Source organism: Plasmodium vivax, chromosome 12 (assembly GCF_000002415.2).
Source record: "Plasmodium vivax chromosome 12, whole genome shotgun sequence".
Taxonomy (NCBI): domain Eukaryota; phylum Apicomplexa; class Aconoidasida; order Haemosporida; family Plasmodiidae; genus Plasmodium; species Plasmodium vivax.
In genome coordinates this window covers 2,100,433-2,122,386 of record NC_009917.1, presented here as the reverse complement: position 1 = coordinate 2,122,386, position 21,954 = coordinate 2,100,433, and the positions used below count along the sequence as shown (strand labels likewise).

The following is a 21,954-nucleotide window of genomic DNA, read 5'->3' as shown; positions in this document are numbered from 1 at the left end:
AACTTTTTGGAACCTCCCTCCAGATATGGTAAAACCTATTGGGGGAAAGTTCCTACCTCATGGGAGTAGTCACACAAAAAAATGGGACCAAAAAAAAAACTTCACCGCTTAAGACTTAACTCAGTTGGGGGAAACACCAATACAGTACGCACCCCCCAGAAGTGTCATCCATGAGGTGCCTTAGGAAATGCTACCTTGGAGAAGCGGTAGGAAAGAACATTTTTACCTGTCCAGTCAGGCAAACTGGTAACAATAAAACGTAACAGCGCGGTGCGAGAATAGATAAGAACTTAAATAGTGAAACCAACTAAAGGGGAAGAAGAAGGGTCACCTCCATCACTCGCTGTGTGTGTGTGAACATTTCGCGGAAGGCACGGAAGACTATCACAGGGTGGACTTAAAGGGGGGCGCGCCAAAAAATAGCAAAACAGCGAAGCAGTCAAGTAACAACGTAACAATGTAGTAAATCTGTTTAGGGCCCTCGCCAGCAAGCAGCCACAGATCGCGGCGATAAATCCCCTCTCCCCTTCGGCGTCGCTTCAACGGGAACAAATTACCCCCTCGCGAAATGTCAAATGGGATTCAACCGCTTGACCATTCTTATGGAGTACCATTTGGAGGGGCCCTTATCCTTATGCGGTGTTACGCCATGTTACGCGGTGTTAAGTCGAATAGGTTGCGTTAAACGAGTATTCATATGCGGGTGGAACCAACATTAAAAAGGAAAAAAATAAAGGGCACACTAACAAAGGACGCCTTTATCCCCCCAATGGCGCGTTCAAAGGGGAACCCCCCTTTTTAATGTGCCTCTTATTTTATACGTGATAAAGTTGGGCGAACATAGGAACGAAGCCACGAAACGACACGTGCACGCATGAGTTTATCAGCTGAATAGAGCGAAATCGTTGGAGAGCCCCACAACAGCGGTTGGAACGAAGTTATGTGAGCTGCGATTTGCTCAAAAAGAACAAAGTAGCCACAGATGTGGACTTTTTTGAAGGGCTTACATCAGTACCGCTATAATTTGTGTGCAAAAATTAACAGAAAAAAAGGGAGCGGAAATTATTCACCCGTTGGGTTCACAAAATACGCACAAGGAACGTTAAAAACGCATACACCTTTTCCCTTTTTTAAGATAATAATTTTCCAAAGAGAGTGTGATCGTACATGTAGGGGCATAAATCCCTGCCCACGCAGAAAGGAACAAGTGCCACGACATGATGAACTTCCTCCCTGATGTGAGGGGGGAATGACAGCTTTGCTCCACGTTGGATGCTAACACCTGGCAATATTCCACACCCCCCAAGGTGTGCAGCTAATATAGGGTATAAAAACACCCCACATGAGAACGTAGCAGCTAGGCAAAATAACGGCCCATCATACGCGCGAAGGGTTAAGCAGCCGGCCTCATCATGTGGTTCCAAATGTTTAGCACAACGGGGTATTTTGTGCGTCTCCAAGTTATGCAATAAAGGCTTGCGGTCGCATTTACCCCCCTTCTTCCATGTGCTATATTCAAGTAGTACCCTTCCCCTGGGCCCCCATTACGACGGTACTTTTTTTTTTTTTTTGGTCAAAGCCGGGTATTTTATACCCTTCCACTTTGTGTACCTGCGTACATGCCCACTTCGCCAACATTTTTTTGTACATCCATCCATCCTTCTATACGTGCGTGAGGGCACATCACAGGTTCATACGCAGCTGATCTGGGGAACTGCCTCCATTTCCTCTCTATAGCCTTTTCCGAAAAAGGCCATAAACGAGAGGGATACTCTTAACGGCCCCACACCGGAGTGAGTGAAAGTTAACCCCAATTTTGCAGCACTAGTGGTTTGGTGAATTTACATGGCGTTGCATGGCTCGCCAAGTGGAACAATCACAATTCAAGAGAAAGGAGTGCACGGCGCGGCTGTGCGGGCATATACATATAACATATATATTTACATATATATGTACTTATATATACGTACGTATGGTGGGGCGCCCCACGTGGGAAGTGGAAGTAGAGAGGGTTCGAATCGATGGGGTGTACTATATAGAGGCACCCCCCCGCAAGGGCTCTTCCGCAGATGCACCCGTACGTGGGGAAAAATCGAAGGAGGAAGAAGTGTCACCCCACTGTACGGCATTTTTTTTTTTTTATTATTGCCTATTGAAAATGTCGAGTACCGGATAATCTTTTTTTTTTTTTTTTTTTTTTCTCGCCCACGTTCCTCCATGCGGTTACCGCAGGTTAGCAACTAAAGTTGCGCAACATATTGTACATATTATATATATATAAATATATAACTATATATATATATATATATATTGCCGTGGGCATTACTATAATTGCATAAATGAATGTACGTATATCTTTTTAGCGATTCTTTACGTTTCTGTTTTTTTTTTTTTGCGACTTGCATTTTTAAACGTTTTTTTTTCCTCTACTTTTGCGACCACTTTTTAATTTTTTTCAACCATTTTTTGATTTTTTTTTTTTTTTTTTTTTCCATGTTGTTTCGTATGAAATTATTTTGATGGGATCAAACAGATGTCACCACAGTAGATTTTTTTTTTTTTTTACCATCTTGTTTATATAGTTATATATTCACCTGCGCGTATGTACATCTATGCATCTACGCAATCCGCACGTGCATAGATGCCATACGTGTTAACCTGCATGGTACATATTTTCCGCGCCCAGGTCGGCCAGAGTCAACTCTACATAGTGAAGCGGCGCTTGGCTTTGCTTGGCTTAGCTTAGCGTAGCTTTGCGTAGCCCAGCGTAGCCTTCTGAAGAGTCCCCTCGGCAGCTTTCTTTGCGGCACGTTTTTTCGAAAATTTACGTGCACACGTTTTATACGCAGTGCAGCAGGGTTGCTCGCGCAGGCGTGACGTATGATTATTTAGGGGCTGGCGGTTGAGCTGCTAAGCGGTTAAGCTGCCAAGCGGTTGAGCTGCCAAGCAGTTACGCTTCTCCGTACTGGGGCCCCAACCGGTGCGCGGCACCTTCACATCCACCCCCCCTTTTCTCCTCTCCCTCCTCTGCTACCAAATATGCGCGTGAATTCCCTCCTCTACGCGCTTTCTTCTTTAATGGTATTCCATTTAGACTTCTTTTACAAAGGGAACAGGGTTAACTACGTTTCTGCGTACATCAGTTCGATACACAAGTACACCAATTACGGCAACGGGAGTGGCGGAAAAAGCGGAAGCAACGGAAGCGGCAACGGAAGCGGCGACGGAGGCCAGAACAAACCTAGTTTCTTCGGAAAGCGAAAAATAGACGCGAACGGAGTATCGAACAGATCAGCCGTCTCGTACTTCAAGAAAAAGTTCCCTCAGGTTTATCAGCAGAACGGCGTAAGCACCTCCAGCACGTCGGGAGACCCCAGGCAGGCAAGTGAGAAGAAGGACCCAGAAACGACCTCTCAACTGCAGCAGCAGAGGGAGGAGCAGCCCCCACAGCAACCACAACAGAGTGACAATCAAGGAGGAGTTAGAGACACCATGGCAAACCCCCCCATCGAAGAGAGACTCGCAAACCTGAAGAAGGTAATGCAGGAAAACAACATCGATGTGTACATCCTAATAAACAGCGATGAGCATAACTCAGAAATTATAAACGATAAGGATAAAAAAATATTCTATTTGAGTAACTACAGTGGAGCAGATGGTATCTTAATACTGACGAAGGATAAGCAAATTATGTACGTGAATGCTCTCTACGAATTACAAGCCAACAAGGAACTGAACCACGACATTTTCTCCCTCCGAATTAGCAAAATTACCAACCGAGATGAAATATACGAAACAATTGCATCCCTCGAATTTAACAACATTGCAGTAGATGGAAAAAACACCAGCGTCGCTTTTTATGAAAAGTTAAAGAGCAAAATAGAGTCCACTTACCCAGGCAAAACTGTCGAAGAAAAAGTGATTTACGAAAATGATATGAACCAAATTGTAAAAAATGAAAATATAAATTTCCTCATTTTGGAGAAGTCCCTCGTAGATTTAAAAGACTATCAAGTGAATAACAAATTGGTCTTCATCCATGACAGAAAATTTAACGGTGCATGTTCAGGAGAAAAATTAGAAAAATTAAGACAAATATTTTCCTTTGAAAATAAAAACGTAGATAAGTTACTACTCTCAGAGTTAGACGAAATTGCGTACATTTTAAATTTACGTGGATTTGATTACACCTTTTCTCCCCTCTTCTATGGCTACCTCTACTTCGAGTTTAACAGAGAAAAGGACGATTTTGAAAAAATGATTCTCTTCACTGTGTCGAAGAACCTCTCCGAGAGTTCCATCAGACACCTCAACACGGTTAACGTGACTGTTAAGGAGTACGAAACGGTGGTCGAGTACCTAAGGGACAACGTCTCCTCCAAAACGATGGCCCTCACCAAGGTGGGCAATGAAGTAGGCGCAGTTAAGGCGCCCCCCTCCAAGGAACTCCCCATAAAAGAGTCCGATTCGCAGAAAAAGTACGAAATCTCCCTCAGCCCATACATCAACCTAATGATCTACATGCTCTTCAATAAGGACAAAATACTGCTCGAAAAATCCCCCGTTCTTCACATGAAGGCGGTTAAAAACGACGTCGAAATTGAGAACATGAAGGAGGCACATGTGCTGGATGCGTTGGCCCTTTTGCAATTCTTTCACTGGTGTGACGAGAAGAGAAAAACCAAAGAGTTATTTAACGAAACGGAAATGTCTTTAAAAAATAAAGTAGATTACTTCAGATCAACCAAACCAAACTTTATCTTCCCCTCCTTTGCAACCATCTCGGCCAGCGGACCAAATGCTGCAGTCATTCACTACGAAGTAACGGATTCTACAAATGCGAAGATTACACCAGGTATATATCTCCTTGATTCAGGAGGACAGTACCTACACGGAACCACAGATGTAACTAGAACTACGCATTTTGGAGAACCCACAGCGGAAGAGAAGAAAATCTACACCCTAGTACTTAAAGGACACCTACGTTTAAGAAAAGTTATCTTTGCTAGCTACACGAATTCTATGGCCCTAGATTTTATTGCGCGTGAAAGTTTATTTAAACACTTCCTCGATTATAATCACGGAACTGGACACGGAGTAGGGTTATTCTTAAACGTCCATGAAGGTGGTTGCTCCATCGGACCAACAGCTGGCACTCCTCTGAAACCTGCTATGGTACTTTCCAACGAACCAGGGTACTACCTAGAAAATAAATTTGGTGTTAGAATCGAAAACATGCAATTTGTAATTAGCAAGAAGAACACAGATAACACCGAGTTTTACTCCTTTGAAGATTTAACTCTCTATCCGTATGAGAAAAAACTGCTCGACTTTTCCATTCTGACGGCTGAAGAAATTAGAGACATCAATGAATACCACGAGACCATTAGGAAAACCCTCCTCCCCAGGCTGAAGCAGAACCCCTCCGAATACGGCGAGGGAGTGGTGAAGTACCTCATGGATATCACCCAGCCGATTGCCATCAACTAGGGGGCAGCGCAGGAGCGGCAGCGCGAGCGGCAGCGAGAGCGCAAGTTCGTAGAGCAGGAAACTTTCCCGAATCGCTTCGCAATCGCAATCGCTTTAGCAATCGCTTTCGAGAACGTCCGTGCCCTCACCGTTCATATTACGCCCTTTTTCATCCCGTCCTATTTTTTTTTTTCCCTAATTCACACAAGTGCGATGTATAATTTTTTTTTTTATGTACCGGAAAAGCGTGAGCATATTTTTAAGGAGCACCCTTGGCCAACTGCCACCACCGCGCGCAAAAAAAAAAAAAAAAAAACACATGCGCGATTACAAATGAACTGACCGACGCAAGTGCCTTTTAAATTTGCATTCAGCTTTGAAATATCAGTTATGGAAAATTTTTTTTTTTTTTTACTACACCTGTGTGCAGCTTACACTTGTTGATTCTCTCCTTGCGTACAAAATAATACTTAACTAAAATGTAAAAACAAATGTGGGTTTCTTCCCCGCTGATGAAATATAAATGTATGAACATAAGCATGGGTGCAAAGTAGACCAGTGGGAGGTGCAGTTCTCCCACGTTGCTACTCACCAGGTGGTGCAAATTAGGCGTAACATGTGCGCCATTACGGGGGCGAACAAATGAGACGAGACCGTAAGTCGCCAGCTTTTTTTACGCTTCAAAATACGCATCGGCGAGGGAGAATCTTTTATGCCTGCAACAGAGGTATTCCTTCACGCAGGGAGGGTTCTATTTTTTTTTTTTCTCTTTAAAAGGGGGGCAGAGCTGCTTTAGACACTCTTAATGTGATCTTATTTGGCATTTTTTTTTCCCGAATCGTTTTTCTTTCATACGAACGCGGAGCATCCATTTTAGGATAACAAATTTGACAGGTTGTTAAGAAGAAAATTTTCTCTTTTGTGGCGAATGGGGAAGAGGATCTCCCCACCGCTGGAGTTCGCCGCGCTGAAAATTCCTTTTTTGAGACGAATAGGGGTGCGTCTTTTATCCGTTTAGACCAATTCATATGCGCAGAGCGAGGTAACAAATGTTTGATCGTATGTCTCTTTATTTTTGTTCCTTCCCCCTTCCCCCCCTTTTCGTATAACACGGCAAAATGGTGTCATCATGTGGGTCATACAATCCACATTTATGTAGACCTGCGCGGTCTCTTTTTTCGTTATTTTTTTTCCCTCCCCCTGCATGCGCATATAACGCATTGATCAAATTTCACGAAGGGTTGATGCGACTTTTCTTTTTTCTTTTTCATCCATTTGGTCCTTCCGACGAATACGATTTGATGCGACTTCGCACCATTTGGCGTTATGTAATGCCGCGTCGAGTGATCATATGTAATGCCACTTCATCGCGATTTTTTTTTTTTTCCCTACGCAGAAACGCGGGTTGAAACGCAGCCTTTTTAATTTATGGCGCATATTTTTCCGCTTGACATTTTTAATGACAAATTATTTACAAATAAATGCCATGCTGTCGTTAGAAAAACCGCTCTTTTGTTCAAAATTGACGTAAGTTTAGTATTCCCAATTTGACTCTTCACGTTTTTCATTCTCTTTTTGCCGCCCAGCAAAAGGAAAGGTTAAATAAATATTTCTTTTTGTCCCAATTTTTTTTTTCTTTTTTTTTCAACATCGGGATAGCTTTTTTTTTTTTTTTTTTTTTTTTATATTTTTGATGAATTAATTCGCGTTTATTTTTTGCCAGCATTCAATCGCTTATCTTACAATTATGAGAAAAAAAACTGAACAATTTTAAATTTAACGAAAATGCTATTTTTAAATCGTGAAGGAAAGTTGCTTAACCGTTTTCTTCTTCCTTTTTAAGCGATCACCCAGCATTTATGCGTCACTACATCATTATACATAATTAACCACATGCATGGGAGGGAAGGGGTGCTGTATGTCACTGCGCATTAGCTAAACCAGAAAAAGGAGAAGAAAAAAAGAAATTTTTTTCCCCTTTGCGAGTTGAGCAGCATTTATCTCCGTCTCAATTGCAATAAAATCCAATTATGATGGCTACTTTCCTCTCGTTGCTTTGCAAAGGAAGGGGGGCAGCTTTGTCAGCAGCTGGAAGAGGACCCCTGTGTTTACCGCGCGTAAATGGAAACATCCTGCAGAATGGCTGTTACCCATGTGCGGCCCGAAGCTACAGTGATCATGTGAAGGACCATTTTAATAAACCCAGAAATGTTGGCTCGTTTGATAAGAATGAAAAAAATATTGGGACATCCATTGTAGGTAAAGCGTCATGTGGTGATGTCATAAAATTGCAATTAAAAATCGAAGACAATGTGATTAAAGACGCGAGATTTATGGCCTTTGGATGTGGCTCCGCAATTGCTAGTAGCTCTTATGCCACTGAATTGATCAAGGGGAAGACCATCGACGAAGCGCTCAAAATTAAAAACGACGACATTGCTTCCCACTTGAGTTTACCTCCAGTCAAAATCCACTGCAGTTTGTTAGCGGAAGACGCGATCAAGCACGCCATAAAAAATTACAGAGAAAAAGTGATAAATTGATTAGCCGCTGAACGGTGTGATGCGCGAGTGTAACCTGTGGGTTGGCCAAACACACAGAGTGGTTGGTTATGACATGTGAGGTAGACAGTGCTTAAATGGTTTCATTCGTAATAGGGGGCACTGGGGAGGAATTTTCTTGTTTGCCGTTTTGGCAGCCCCGTTTTCAATCCATTTGTGAAGCAGCTTTTACGTGTAATGCAGAAGATGGGTGACAGCACAGCACACCCAGCGAGGTGCGCATCACCCACAAGTGACATTTTTAAACAAGACGTGGGAGTCAAAACGCAACGGAGAGAGGAATGCCTTTGTGTATTGGGCTGCACATGAGGATACGTGTCTACTGTGCGCAGTACAACTGAATGGTGTAATTGTTTTTTTTTTTCTTTCTCCTTTTCGCGTCATTCCAGCGCACAACTATACCAGGAACGAATTCGTTTAGCCAATTCGCGAACACTCGCAGAATTGTACATTCCACTTTTCCCCCTCCAGTTCTTTCGGCGCTCTTTCCCCTTTTCGAAAGTTCAGCTCGGGGAACATTTCTAAACGATTTTTTTTTTTTTTTTCGTTTTTCTGTACCATATAGAGGTTGCCCATTTTGGAGCTATACCCACTCACGTATGCACGTGCGTGTGCATGCCCATGTGGCAGCAACTCACCCCTTTTGCTTTTTCGTGCCCTTCCAACTTTTTTAATCATTTTTATAATCGCCATTTGGTAAAACGAGTTTGTAACAAAATTGAATTTTTCTTCTTCAAATGAGTTCACCACGGGGGAGAAGTTGCCTCGAGGTGATGTGTGCACACGTAGGCGTTTTTTATGCGGATCTGTGTGGTCCACTGGGGTGAGGGACCCAACAGGCGCGATACCCCAAATGGCCCAAAAAAAGTGATAAATAAAGTGATAAAAAAGTGATGACACAATTCATCCTCGTAGAAGAATCAAACCGTCACCGCTCTGCTGCGAAATGGCCGTAGCTTGCTTACCTCACACGAGCATAAAACCCTGTTGTACGGAGCGTCATTTGGTGGGGAGGGCCCCACTACTAAAACGGAGTTCACGGGGAATGTCACCAACTAGTTATGGCACGTTGCACATTAGTGCAGATAAATTCCCACACATTTTTCTGCCAAGCCAAGCCTTATACACGCCTTCTCTTCCTCGGTTTAGACGCATTTAATCCACACTTGGGCAATCTAGGCTCATGAATAATTTGTGTAATATTTAAATTGTTGGCATACATAGCTTGCAAAACGGTCTCTACTCTCATGATTCTTCTAAACTTAATGTCGATGCTGAATATGCCTAGCCTCCTACACTTTTTGGCAATATTTTCTCCTATTCTGTAGGCGCACCTTTCACTCTGCTGCAGTGACTTTGTAAAACCAACATTTCCTGCAAAGGATCCAAACACCGTTTTGTAATTTTTACTTTTGTTAACTACCTGAACATGTACATTATTTTTCGATGTCGTAATTACGGCTCGAAACGAATCCGTAGGTTCTATGATGAGATTATTTTTGTCCCTATCGATGTTGTGAAATTCTTCTCTTTCTCCAAATAATTTATATCGTCTTTTATGGCCTTGGCAATTTTTAAGAGTCTCTCTTGTGATGTTCTTTTTTTTTTTATCCGGTTTTTTTACAACTTCTTTCAGATTCGTTATTGCCTTCACAGCTTCTTCCGATAGAGTTGTGTAGCTTCTGCTTGGGGGGTTAGTCCCCTTTATTAAACTCCTTTTGCAGAGAAGTGAATTCCCACTTGTGTTGCTACCCCATGGGGGGGTCAGCTCCTTGTACGTTCTTAAGAAGGCTCCTTTGCGTAGGGCAGAGATGACCTTAATCATTATTAGGTGAGTTTATCTCAGTACTTAAGGAGTGTGTGGTGGTGGGGAAGAGAGAATGCCCATCCACAGAAGCGCTTGGGAGGGTCTTCCCCTTTGTTGCTTTATCACCAGCGGTTGCACACTATCCTCATGCGTGTAAGCGGTCATATGCTTCGCCTTTGCCTTCACCGTATGCCTCTTTTTTTTTCCACACAGGTTCGCCAATTTCCGCACGGTACACTTATCTGTGCATGTCACCCGGCACTCTTCTTCAAATTACGGCGATGCGAAGCTTTCTCCCCCTCGCGGTGCCTAACCACTAACCGTGCTAACTGCATACATTCGTGTGTGCTTCCGTACGCATAAGTTATTATAAAAAGTGCGGCCTCAAATTTTTCCTGCAATGTGGAGGGTTCATGGCCGCCGCACCAGTCGGCGATCCAAAGGAGAGTCGCTTCTTGTATGTTCCTTCCACATGGAGAGATGTGCAGTTAGCGCGCTTAGGAATTCCACGCGGGGGATCTCTTACCTTATCGTGTGCTACAAGTACACAGTGGCCACCCTACATAGGAGAACCTCTGCGTGTACTTCTGCCCCCCCTGCAAGGATGTGAAAAAAAAAAAAAAAGAAGTGCACCCAGGAGAGGATTTTTACATGGCCAATTTTGGGCAGCACATGGGGGCCGCCATACGGTGGAGCGCCAAGGGGGTAGGAAAAAAAAGGAAAGCTAAAATATATACACCCTACCGCGTGGCTCTTTTTATCGCCTTTTCTACATGGTTAAATTGGCTCCAAAATTTTCTCTCCCATTATATACTCCCTCACATTGTAATTTCCCGTGAAGGATATCCTTTGTGGACTCTTAAATAGCAGCGCGTGCTCATCGCGCCGTTGCTTATTGGCCGCGCGGGGAAGGAAACAACCGCAGCCGCGGCACCACTGCGACGCCACTTACACGCCGCTTCCGCAGGGGGGCCACGCAGAAATAACTGCGCCATAGGGAATACGTACCCCTTGTCGACCCACTCGTCGGTGAAAATCCTCCCCACAGGAATTCCCCCTCATGTTATAAAAAACGAATATAAAAAAAAACAAAAAAAAAAAAAAAAAACTCCACAATTGTTAAATATTCCATTTAGCGAAAAAAAAAGAAGCTACTTTTCACATCAGCGTCATCACGCATGGAGAGTTATCCAACCCGAGGCAGCAGAGAGAAAAGCAAACGTTTGTAACGGCGAGCTCAAAAAAGAGAAAAAGTAAGTACATCCGTATATATGCGTACCTATATAACAGTGTAGGCGCATCCCCGCGTAAGCTTTGCACGAAGAGGCAAAAGAACAGGGTAGCTTTTCCCGCCTTACCAAAGGGGATATAAAAAAGGGCAAAGTTTTATACACACGGGAGCGGCCTCATTTAGGAAGCCCTCTCCCCATAACGCTGTTATCAAGTCTACTCCGAGTGGGCGCTAAAAAAAAGGCATCACTCTTTGTGCCTCCCCTATGAGAGGAAGTTCTCCCAAGTGCTAAGAGTCCACATCGTGTAAAGTGCAAACTGTACATTTTTGCGTGTACCCCCATCCTTTGCAGTAACTTCCCCATCTACCACCACCACCCCCGCTTCTCCAACAAAAATGACGGGCACGTGCGACATAGGGCTAATCGGGCTGGCGGTGATGGGGCAGAACCTGAGCCTGAACATAGCGAGCAACGGATTTACCATAGGAGTGTACAACCGGACGTACGAGAGGACGGAGGACACGTTGAAGAAGGCAAAGGAAGGCAACCTACCGATACAGGGATATGAAACGTTGGAGCAGTTAATAAACAATTTAAAGAAGCCCAGGAAAATTATCCTACTGATAAAAGCAGGACCCGCCGTAGACGAAACGATCAAAAATATTTTAAAACATTTTGAAGAAGGAGATATCATTATTGACGGAGGAAATGAATGGTATTTGAACACAGAAAGGAGGATCACACTTTGCGAGGAACACAAAGTAGAGTATCTAGCCATGGGAGTCAGTGGAGGAGAAGCAGGTGCACGATACGGTTGCTCCTTCATGCCAGGAGGATCTAAATATGCCTATGACACCATTAAGGACATTTTAGAAAAATGCTCAGCGAAGGTGGGTACATCTCCCTGTGTTACCTACATAGGACCCAGGTCATCAGGCAACTATGTGAAGATGGTACATAACGGGATAGAATACGGAGACATGCAATTAATATCAGAGAGCTACCTACTGATGAAAAATATTCTCAATTATAACAATGAGAAGCTATCGGAGGTTTTTAAAAAATGGAATGAAGGCATTTTAAATTCCTACCTAATTGAAATAACGTATAAAATATTGGGCAAGAAAGACGAGTTAACGGATAACCACCTGGTAGATATGATACTAGACATTGCTGGGGCGAAAGGAACTGGCAAGTGGACCATGTTGGAAGCTATCGAGAGGGGAATTCCCTGCCCTACCATGTGTGCAGCTTTGGATGCTAGAAATATAAGTGCATACAAACAGTTGAGAGTTAAAGCTGATAGCCATTTCAGTAACGATATGAAAGTGAACAAAGTAGAGGGAGAAAATTTGATCAATTTTGAAGACGATCTGTTAAATGCTCTCTACTGTTGTAAAATTATATCCTACACACAAGGGTTATTTTTACTAAAGCAAGTATCTGAAGAAATGAAGTGGAATTTAAACCTTGGGGAAATCTCAAGAATTTGGAGAGGAGGTTGTATCATTAGAGCTGTTTTCCTAGATCGAATTACCAATGCGTATAAGAAGAATGAGAAGTTGGACCTCTTATTTCTGGATGAAGATTTTGCCCAAGAAATGAAAAATAAACTTCCTTCCTTGAGGAAAGTTGTTCAGGTAGCTACCAAGTCGTCCATTCCCATTCCCGCCTTTTCCGCTAGCTTGGCTTACTTCCAAATGGTGACCTCCCAAAATTTGCCACTCAATTTGGTGCAGGCCCAGAGGGACTACTTCGGTTCACACACCTACAAGAGGGTAGACCGCGATGGCGACTTCCACACCATATGGGAGTGACTCTCTTCCCCGCAAAAGCGTTTCAGCGCTATGGGTGTAGCGGTTTGAACTGCTTTTTCCAAGCAGTCACACATTGTTAACCATCCGCGGGAGGCAAATAATCGATGTGATTTATTTTCATGCCCTGTTATGCCTTCCCCCCATTTTGCGAAACGCTCATTTATCCATTCTGCCACACTGCATACATCACAACTGTAAGGAATTTATTCAAAAAAAAAAAAAATCAAATTAATAACAAATTATTTTCCTTCCATAAATCACAATGGGGGGTGTACAACGCGGGGGGTAAAATACCCATTGCTGGTAAGAAGCCCAACTTTCCTTCCGCGTGTTTAAAAAGGGACGCACACGGGGTGGAGCAAATGGTAGACGCGTGACGCATAACACATTGATGGCGCACCTCCAATGGGCCTCTCACCGCATGACAATATGCTAAGTGAAAAAACAAAGCTGTTCGCATTTTACATTTTCCAACCCTGGGAAGTACAAACGTGCTAACATCATCGCGCTAAACAGCGGTGAAACGCTCCCAGGGGGGGGAGTGCCTCCATCCCGCGTTGTACATACACGAGGTGGACGCGACTCGGCGGATGCAACTGGGCAAACGCAACTTGGCGGAGGCAGCTCCGTGGGGGCTACAAACAAACGGGGGAGTCCCCTTCGACGAAAAAGAAGTAGCTCAAGCGGACAAATGAACCACGACTGTGACTTCCAAACTTGTTCACCCCGCATACACGTATTCGCAAAATAAGCAAAATCCCTCCCATTTGTGTGTGCGCTTTCCCCCTCTCGTTTAGCTTTATCGAACATTTTTCACCCGTTTCACCCTTAAAGCGGACTTACCAAAAAAAGAAAAAAAATTCACCCCATTTGCACTTGCGAAGTAGTGTGTTCCTCCGTAACTCTTGTCTGTTCGAGTTTCTTCCCAAATTGTATTTCCTCGCCTGGTCCGCCATCTGTGCTGCTATTGGCGCGTCTCTCTGCGGGATATCCAGTATAGCCTCTCCTCAGGCATCCCTACCGCTTCTTCCTATCCTTGAGCTTTACCCCGCAAAATGGACCAACTCGTATACTACGTCATGGTGCAGCACAACAGCATACAACCTATCATTGTGAGGCAACCACCCACCGTCGTAATTCACACGCAGCCGAACCCACCAATTACGCTAGATTTGCCCCCACAAAATATCATCCTGAAAAATGATGAACCACAGCCCATCATAGTTAGACAGCAAAATCCAAACATCATCGTGCAAAAGTCAGGGAACGAATTTTCGGAGAACCCCAATTATGCCCTAAGCCTCAACCAGCAAATGAAAGAAATCACCTCTATGACCAGCCCAAGCGCGGCAATTCCACACGGGGGAATTGCACAGGTGGGAATTCCCCACGTGACAAATGAACCCCTCCTTGGAGTTACTACCCCCGAAATGAACGAGCTTACAGACCCGGCCTATATTTACTCCAATCAGTACATAACGACTCAAAATAAATCTCAGCCGATGAACAACATGTATTTTACCAGTGTCCCTCTCAACAATGATGGCAGCTATTCCCCTTACAATATGACCCTATATGCGAATAAAAGGGAGGACTACACGAAAAGCACCCCTTCAAAATATTAAAAGTACAAAATGGGGAGGGAGTGAAAAAAAATAGGAAGCTAATACGTGTTAGCCTCCACAACTATGCCAGCACAGTGGACCGCAAATCGGAGGGACACAAAAATGATGCACATCTGCCACCGCTGCAAATTTATGCTGCAGAAATGCGGGCACATATAAATACACTCCATATGCGCATATGCTAATGTGCAGGCCCCGTTTCCCTGATCATACATAATCGAACATGACGGCTCTAACCGCTTAGTGGAACATCCGAACAGATAGCCTCTTCAACACACACGCAGAACAATGTCTAAAAGGGGGGCACATACAGGGAAAGCGAAAAAATTATTTCATAGAAGATCAATACAGGGAAGGAATATGCGCCAATCTTTTTTGTCACATTTGTATGTGCCCAGTGAAGAATTTTTTTTTTTTTTTTTTTTTTTTTTCTTCTCTTTACAAACTTCTTAGTTGTCGTGTTTGTTCGAACCTTTTATCGTTTCTCCCATTTTTGTGGTTCATAAAAAAAAAAAAAAACTCTTAAAATTGTTTTCATCACACACAACTTTCGCTTAAAAAGGAACAGCTTTACTTTTTAATTGCGTCCCTAGTGGAGTATCCCCGCACAAATGGGACGCAACATTGGAAAAGCCTCATTTCGTACCACCTACGAAGCGCACGCACATTTGTGGTCATCTTTTAAACAATTACCCTTTTAATAGAACAAAATTGGCAGTTTTCCATTAAAAAAAAAAAAAAAAAAAAAATGAAAAACTGTACATACAAAGTTACATTTATGCAAAATTATGTTTTTACAACTGCACAAAACGGTATGTCATCAAGGGGTAGCGAAATATGTTTACATCGTGGCCAAGCCATGAAGACAAAATGGATACATAAATGTTTTTAACCCTTTTCTGTAGCAGGCTCATTTATTCACTTATGCTAAACTTGGATCTTTAAGCTAATATGAAAGTGTTCGCAGTGTCGTCTTCATCATCGAACAGGCTATTTGTGAGCTCGGAGGAGGGGGAAAAATATACGCATGCGGGTCTGCTGCACGTATGATTGTATGTCTATATAAGCGCATACCCCCCACACACAGGTGCACGCTCGCGTGGCAACTTCTTTATATGCTTATCCATTGCGTCAGATGGAGGTATCATATCCGGTTGAGGACCCCACGCTGGACACTCCTCCAGCGCTCATTTGAATTAGCCCTACTTGGCATAAGCGTGGGTTAATCCTGTAGAGTTGCTCCTCCCCCCCACACACGTGCAATAGAAGCATACCCATGTACATACACTTCTCCACACCTTGCTGAATTTATAAAATATTTTTGTTCAAGGTGGTCATCATGGGGCGGCTCATATCTGCCACCACTCCCTCCTGACACGCCTCGACGCTCTGCACATAATTTGGCGGCGCTTCATTCTTCACCACTACATTAGGATTGGACTGCTTCACAAAAACGGATGTCGGAGGATTATTTTTGACTACGATGTTTGAGGGTGGCTGACTAAGCACCATTGCCGGTTGGGACTCATTCTGAACAACCACCGTTGTGGGCATTTGTACCAGAATAGGAGATGGCAGCAACTGGTTTTTCACATATATTGGGGGTAGGGGCTCGAAAAAGATTGGCTGGTGGTGATACTGCTGTATGTTTTCTGGGCATGCTTGAGGAACCATCATATTATGGTTGGGGACATACATTTGAAAGGGCTGCATTGAAACAACGTTTACTTTGTTATCTACTTGGGGTACGAACTGGAAGGGCTGCATGGTGGATGAGGTTTACAGGCGAAAAGTGTTTTCTTAAAGGTGTATATTCCCAAATAAGTACTCACACTTGTGCAAAATCAACGCGCGTGTGTGCAAACGAAGGGGGGAAATTTTATCAAAGCAGTTATGTCCTGAAGCAAAGTATTCCCAACTTGTGAAAGGTTTTAAATTGAACAGAAGCAAATTGGAGAAAAGAACAAAATTTATAAATTTAAATCGAAATTGTTTTATAATAATACATTTGTATGCAACAGAAAGGGGGAAAAAATGAATAAAATAAAATAGTTAATTTGAAAAAGAAGAAAATACAATTTTGGTCTTACTAATTTACGACATCGCCGCGGGAAGTAGCTAGCCATTTTTGCAAAAAAAAAAAAAAAAAAAAAATGTGCACGCAAAATATTCGTGCAAAATGTTCATGCGAAAAGTGCATAGCAAGTGTGCACACTTTTGTGCACACTTTTGTGCACAAATTGTACATACGCGCGTGAAGCGCAAGAACAACGCACTGTTCGCGCAAACTTTGCAAAATCGCCAAATGGACAGACGACTTGGTTAGACTCTTCGGAAGCGCACACACGCAACACACATATGGTTAACTGAGCGCTGTCGCTAAAGGATACATAAATTACAAACGTGGCTTGCTAATTTGGCGAGCGAACTGGTTGCATACGTAAATATACACAGCCATTTCTTTTTTTTTTTTTTTTTTTTTTTTTCTGGCTAGCTACTCAACTTTGCAACTTTCTCAAAATTGACCATTTCGTATGGCTACCTGTTTGGTTGTAATGACACGTTCGAAGGAAGGAGATAACTCAGACAGTATTGTTAGGCACATGTAAAATGTATGAAGCAACAAAAAGGACAATATAAAAAAAAATAGGGAGGAGCAAAACAAAAAGGGATAAAATAGAAAGGGGCCATTTCTTCCCCGCTTGCCCCCATTTCAGCGACGCATATAAGGGGAACAAATTAAAAAAAGGTAGCTCTTTTTTTTTCTTTCCCTTTTTGGAGGCTCTTCAGATTTTTTCAAATGAAACATTTGGGGTCTCACCGTCACACATAAATACCGCGTGAATACGATAGTGTCCACTTTCTGCACAGCAGTACGATCGCCTTATGGATATTTCACTACATATGGTTAATAAATTCTTTCCAATTAAAAAAAATTGCGGCATGGTGGGAAGGGAGTAGTACGTATGTATGTGCACGTGGATGTTCAGATGTTCCTCTCAAAAGTTAAAAGTGACGAAAGTGTGTCTTCACATATTCGTTCCTCTGCACGCTTGAGAGAGTAAAAATTGCTGCACAAATGGGTGTTTATTTTTGATAACATCTTTAAAGACAAATATTTGCTCGAAAAATGACCAAACATGTATGTGCCTCTCTTTTTTTCGAGCACATTTTGGCCAACATACAGTAGTGTGCATGCTTCATCTCCACAATTTCGCTCCCCCATGTGGGGTACAAACCCATATGTAGAAACCCAGTGAAAACACCAAACAAAAAATTGTTGTAATCTTCGCCTAATTCACCGCGTCTTTCTAGTCCCCCCCCCTTTTAACAATTCACCATCTTCATCTTTTTGTCGTACTCTCTAAAAAACTCCCTCATGCTGTTGAAATCGTTTTGATCCATGGCATTAAAAGAATTGTTGGTTTTGAGATCCTCTTGCAGAATTGGCAACGTTAAATATTTGATGTTTTTCTTATTCCTCCTATTCAGTATAATATGTGTGTTTTTATTTTCCCGCATTCTTTTTAAAAATGGCCCAATGGAACACCCCTTTTCTTTTATTTCGCTGCAGTATTCCATCAAGTTGTTAATAATGTTCCTATCATTTATGTGATACTTATTTAGGAACCTTCCATAGAATTCATACTTGGTTACCTTCTCATCATGTATATAAATGCTGGGTACCAATTTTTCTCGAAAGTGGAAACTCTCCACTTGCTCATTAAAAAATTTAACTACTTGGATCGTTATGTTATCCCTGGAGCCAGACAACAACACATAGTCTAGAATGTTAATCACTGCATCGCTTAGTGAGTACCTATTGACACACTCGTAGCTGAATTTGGCGACATCACTCCATGAAAGCATTTCGAATATTCCATCACACCCTAACACTAAGATGTCGTCACAATTTGCGTAAAAAATTTTTATGTCTGGTATGCACGTGATCATCGTCTCGTGGGGGTCATACGGGACGCTGCTCCTTCCTTTGTAGTTCTACAGAAGGGAAGTTGGTTCATAAAAAAAAAAGAGGCATTCTCCTTATTTTTGGTAGCAGTTTCGATGCGCGTATTTAAATCTCTTTTTTATTTAAATTAAAAGGGGAAAAAAAAAGTGTAGCCAAGAAACGATCGCTACTATCCCCTATTTCTGCATTTTTCAAATGGGGTGACATATTCAGAAGCTGCTGCTTACTTTATCCCCAAACGATCTGGACACGCCAATGTAGCCGAGTATCCTTCCATTTTCCACGAACCCTCCAATTTTGTCGATTCGCTCCTTTTCCTTTTTGTTGTACGGTTTGTGATCTTCGCTCAGGGAGATGAACGACCCATCCTTCTTGATTAGCATTGCCCGGGAGTCCCCTGCAGAGGTGTAATAAGAAGGGGAGGGGTAATCATTGATAGGTAATAATTAATGGCTAATAATTGGTAGTTACTAACTAGTAACGAACATTTTAGCGCTAGCGAGAAGGCATAAAAGGGGAAAGGGCGTATGGAGGGGCATCGCCCAACGACGCGCGCAACTATTTGACGTAAAAACGAAAAACGTAAAAGAGAGGGCACATTTTGTAAGCTAAAAAAATTTCGAGGGGCTACCTAAGTTGCAAATGTAAAGCTTGAAAACATCCTGGTTCGTAACCTTTTCAATGATGGCAATGATGGCTGAAAAAGGTGATGGGGGCATATCTATATACATATCACGAAGAATGACAATTTTTGTGCTTATCCTTCATGAGGCACATTTCGAGAAGGCTCCTACAGAGGGATATTTTTATGTTCCCCTATTTTGAAAAAAAAAAAAAAAAAAAAAAGGCCCTCTCATCTTCCTTACCAGTGGATCCACTATTGGCAAAATTGCTGTCTAAAAAATGGGGTGAGTAAAAAGGCGCGTCATTTTGAAAAGGCCAATAAAAGCGGATTTATTCCTCATGTAGATGGGGCACAGCGCTTATGCACAATCATGCGCGTGGGTAGACATAGACAAATAGACAACACTGTGCGTTGAGCATAGTCATGACATAAGTGCGGTTCTTTCGAGTGAAGAAAAACGCAAACAGAAAATTGTACTTCTGCGTACATCTCTTTGTTAACCCCAATTTTGGAGTCGATACAATTTTTTTACTCACTTAAAATTTCGTTGTCCATCTGGATGCAGGCATCTGTTATGCTACGGGCGTCCAACGTTTCGCAGTTTCCTAATAGGAAGGAAAAAAAAAAAAAAAAATCACTCTGCACAGTTGCAATTGTTTTCAAATTGGAATGGGTCAAAATGTGCAACACGGGAAGATGTTTTATGGCCAAAAATTATTTTAAAAACATTCGCTTCCTGCAAAGGTACCTATAAAATCCGCTATATTTCGAGCGCAGTATAAGGCCGTCTCTTTTCCTATATGGCTAAATTGGGGGAAGTCGAAAATTCGCATTTGGTTTAACCCCAGGTATGTGAGGAGGTACTAAAATAGGAGCGCGCGCTGAGCATGTGCTCTGTTTGTTTGACGTCTCATTTGTGGAAAGAGCTGGATTGTCTCTCTTGTCCCTCGTCGCGTTGTTTACCCATCGAATATTGTGCACAGCCTTAATTTAGCGGAAAGAAGGGTGAAGCGGGGAAATGCGCAAGTGTGCAAATGTGCAATATGAAGATGTGCGGCGCAGACGGCACTCCCGCGAAACAAAAATTGACGCATCCAGATTAGTACACTCCTGGGGTGGAAATGCCTATTCATTAGCCATTTCCAGGGGTGCACCATCCTACCTGCAGGAGGGGAAATTTTTGAGAGACGCCAAGATGACCGTTGCCTGAGAGCGGAGGGGAGAAGGAATGTTGCACCGTTGAGTGGGGGCACGCAAGGCGATATGTACACCTGCGTGTATCCTTGGCGCAACTTTCAGTGCCCATTCACCACGGTAGAACGAAGGGCTCTTTCATCGAAAAATGGGAAAACGTTAAATAAATTATAATCTCGCTTTTTACGAAGCAAACAAAATGTGCACAAGAAATGTTTATTTGGGTGAGTGCTCCCATTTTATTTTGTTCTTTCACAGCGGGGCAAAAAAGAAAAAAAAAAAAAATCATAAATGAAACGACCCAACGATGTAGCACTGTAGGCTTGTCCAGTGCGTCACTCTGCTAAAATGATAAGGAATCGAGGGCACTGCCTGTCCCCCTGTAAATAAGCCTTACATCTTCCTCCGTTGCGCGGTAGCCCTGCATGGTCCCAGCACAGACATGGGTGTACCAACTCACAATTTCGGACACCTCTTTTGTACTTATCAAATTAAATCTACGCATGTTTGCAGTTGACTTGGGTAGGCGAGCCTGTTTCGTTGTACAGTCACCAAAGAGCTATGCACATCTACATGCACATAGCTATTCATATGCACATGGTAGGGAAGAAAGGGGAAAAATTAAATGCCTCACAAATTGGTCATATCTCCTTGGAGCAGCATATAAAACATGTAAGACTTTTTTTTTTTTTTTTTTTTTTTTTTTTACGAAATGGCTAGCCAGTTTTAGAAATAGAACTTTTACCGTTTCGTAAAAAAAAAAAAAAAAAGGGGTACGAAAAAGAAATAAACGGTTATGTTTCCCCCTCGCGGGCGTAAGTCTGTGCCTCATAGGTGAAGCGCCTTTTCCTCGGCAGTTCACGGGAGTGCTTCTTGCCTAGAGACAGCCAAAAATATGCGTACGTGGAAGCGCATGTGTGTGTATATATATATATATATGCATAGCTATGTATAAATAGGCACATAACACATTCCCCGTGCAGCCTCAGCACAGGGAAGGCATTTTAGTGCTAAACCAGTTGGGAAGGAAAAAATGAGAAATTACTTCCCCGCATATGGGAACTAATTTTTTTTTTTTTTTTAATGTAGAAATTGGGGAAGCCCGACTTAAGCCGAACTTCACGGAGGGGAGGCGCTCCAAGCATGTGCATATTTTGTGAAGTGTCCGGAGTACACATGCACATTAATATATGCCCGCTATGGGGGGTAGAATCTCTTTTCACAATGTGATAGCTTAAGAGGAGGATTCCTCAAATGGCTTTTCTTTAGCGATTATCCATAAGTGCATTATTTTGTTTGCCCTTCTCTACATCTACTGCATGCGAGTGACAAAACGGGAAAAGCCAGTTCCGTGAAGCAGCCCTTTTGGACTCTTTTGCTTCCGAGCTGCAAGTGCGCACCTCTCATGATGGTACGCGAAAAGGGCACAAAAAGGGATAAACTCTTTTTGTCGTGCATTGCGCCTGCCCTATGCATGCACAATTTAGGAACACATCTAACGGTAAAGCGAGAAAAAAAAAAAAAAAAAAGCAGAGTGAAGAATGAAGTAAACTTCTTAGCAGCGCATCGTGCAACATCATGACGTTATAGTGCAGCTTAAAACGTAAAAAGGATCCACTAACAAGTGGACGTGCGTAAAACCAAAACGGGAAGA

At 42.7% G+C, this 21,954-nt stretch overlaps 7 protein-coding genes across 7 annotated transcripts, besides 14 other annotated features; 4 read left to right on the top strand and 3 right to left on the bottom strand.

The window, feature by feature from the left end:
* Positions 1–1,258: 1,258 nt before the first annotated feature.
* Positions 1,259–1,281: a microsatellite.
* Positions 1,282–2,564: 1,283 nt separating this feature from the next.
* Positions 2,565–5,490, top strand: PVX_117760 (peptidase, putative; the record flags this gene model as incomplete). The annotated part of the gene is made up of 1 exon (XM_001615796.1): positions 2,565–5,490. Exon 1 carries the CDS (start codon positions 3,040–3,042, stop codon positions 5,488–5,490), a length of 2,451 nt encoding a protein of 816 aa, XP_001615846.1. The 5' UTR covers positions 2,565–3,039.
* Positions 3,067–3,103: a microsatellite.
* Positions 4,086–4,108: a microsatellite.
* Positions 4,223–4,262: a microsatellite.
* Positions 5,344–5,418: a microsatellite.
* A 1,711-nt stretch (positions 5,491–7,201) lies between the features above and the next one.
* Positions 7,202–8,212, top strand: PVX_117755 (nifU protein, putative). Its single transcript, XM_001615795.1, has one exon. It carries the CDS (start codon positions 7,500–7,502, stop codon positions 8,010–8,012), a length of 513 nt encoding a protein of 170 aa, XP_001615845.1. The 5' UTR covers positions 7,202–7,499; the 3' UTR covers positions 8,013–8,212.
* Positions 8,213–9,109: 897 nt separating this feature from the next.
* Positions 9,110–9,131: a microsatellite.
* Positions 9,132–9,150: 19 nt separating this feature from the next.
* Positions 9,151–10,696, bottom strand: PVX_117750 (ribosomal protein S11, putative; the record flags this gene model as incomplete). Its single annotated transcript, XM_001615794.1, has 2 exons — positions 10,582–10,696; positions 9,151–10,433 (listed from the first exon to the last, which is right to left on the bottom strand). Exon 2 carries the CDS (start codon positions 9,853–9,855, stop codon positions 9,151–9,153), a length of 705 nt encoding a protein of 234 aa, XP_001615844.1. The 5' UTR covers positions 9,856–10,433; positions 10,582–10,696.
* Positions 10,512–10,540: a microsatellite.
* A 154-nt stretch (positions 10,697–10,850) lies between the features above and the next one.
* Positions 10,851–12,975, top strand: PVX_117745 (6-phosphogluconate dehydrogenase, decarboxylating, putative). The gene is made up of 2 exons (XM_001615793.1): positions 10,851–11,090; positions 11,421–12,975. Exon 2 carries the CDS (start codon positions 11,465–11,467, stop codon positions 12,884–12,886), a length of 1,422 nt encoding a protein of 473 aa, XP_001615843.1. The 5' UTR covers positions 10,851–11,090; positions 11,421–11,464; the 3' UTR covers positions 12,887–12,975.
* Positions 11,486–11,512: a microsatellite.
* Positions 12,063–12,105: a microsatellite.
* Positions 12,204–12,234: a microsatellite.
* Positions 12,976–13,591: 616 nt separating the features above from the next.
* Positions 13,592–14,511, top strand: PVX_117740 (Pv-fam-g protein; the record flags this gene model as incomplete). Its single annotated transcript, XM_001615792.1, has 1 exon — positions 13,592–14,511. Exon 1 carries the CDS (start codon positions 13,942–13,944, stop codon positions 14,509–14,511), a length of 570 nt encoding a protein of 189 aa, XP_001615842.1. The 5' UTR covers positions 13,592–13,941.
* Positions 13,880–13,907: a microsatellite.
* Positions 14,050–14,069: a microsatellite.
* A 469-nt stretch (positions 14,512–14,980) lies between the features above and the next one.
* Positions 14,981–15,025: a microsatellite.
* Positions 15,026–15,195: 170 nt separating this feature from the next.
* On the bottom strand, positions 15,196–16,530 carry PVX_117735 (Pv-fam-g protein). The gene has a single exon (XM_001615791.1). The coding sequence runs from the start codon at positions 16,276–16,278 to the stop codon at positions 15,820–15,822; it is 459 nt and encodes a 152-aa protein (XP_001615841.1). The 5' UTR covers positions 16,279–16,530; the 3' UTR covers positions 15,196–15,819.
* Positions 15,881–15,904: a microsatellite.
* Positions 16,531–17,838: 1,308 nt separating the features above from the next.
* Positions 17,839–19,939, bottom strand: PVX_117730 (protein phosphatase 2C, putative; the record flags this gene model as incomplete). The annotated part of the gene is made up of 5 exons (XM_001615790.1): positions 17,839–18,510; positions 18,709–18,878; positions 19,113–19,178; positions 19,643–19,711; positions 19,855–19,939. The coding sequence occupies 5 exons, from the start codon at positions 19,937–19,939 to the stop codon at positions 17,839–17,841; spliced, it is 1,062 nt and encodes a 353-aa protein (XP_001615840.1).
* Between the last annotated feature and the right edge of the window lie 2,015 nt (positions 19,940–21,954).

Excerpts from the sequence above, each read along its gene's own strand:
- PVX_117755 (XM_001615795.1), top strand. The coding sequence starts at position 7,500 with ATGATGGCTACTTTCCTCTCGTTGCTTTGCAAAGGAAGGGGGGCAGCT.
- PVX_117745 (XM_001615793.1), top strand. The coding sequence starts at position 11,465 with ATGACGGGCACGTGCGACATAGGGCTAATCGGGCTGGCGGTGATGGGG.
- PVX_117735 (XM_001615791.1), bottom strand. The coding sequence starts at position 16,278 with ATGCAGCCCTTCCAGTTCGTACCCCAAGTAGATAACAAAGTAAACGTT.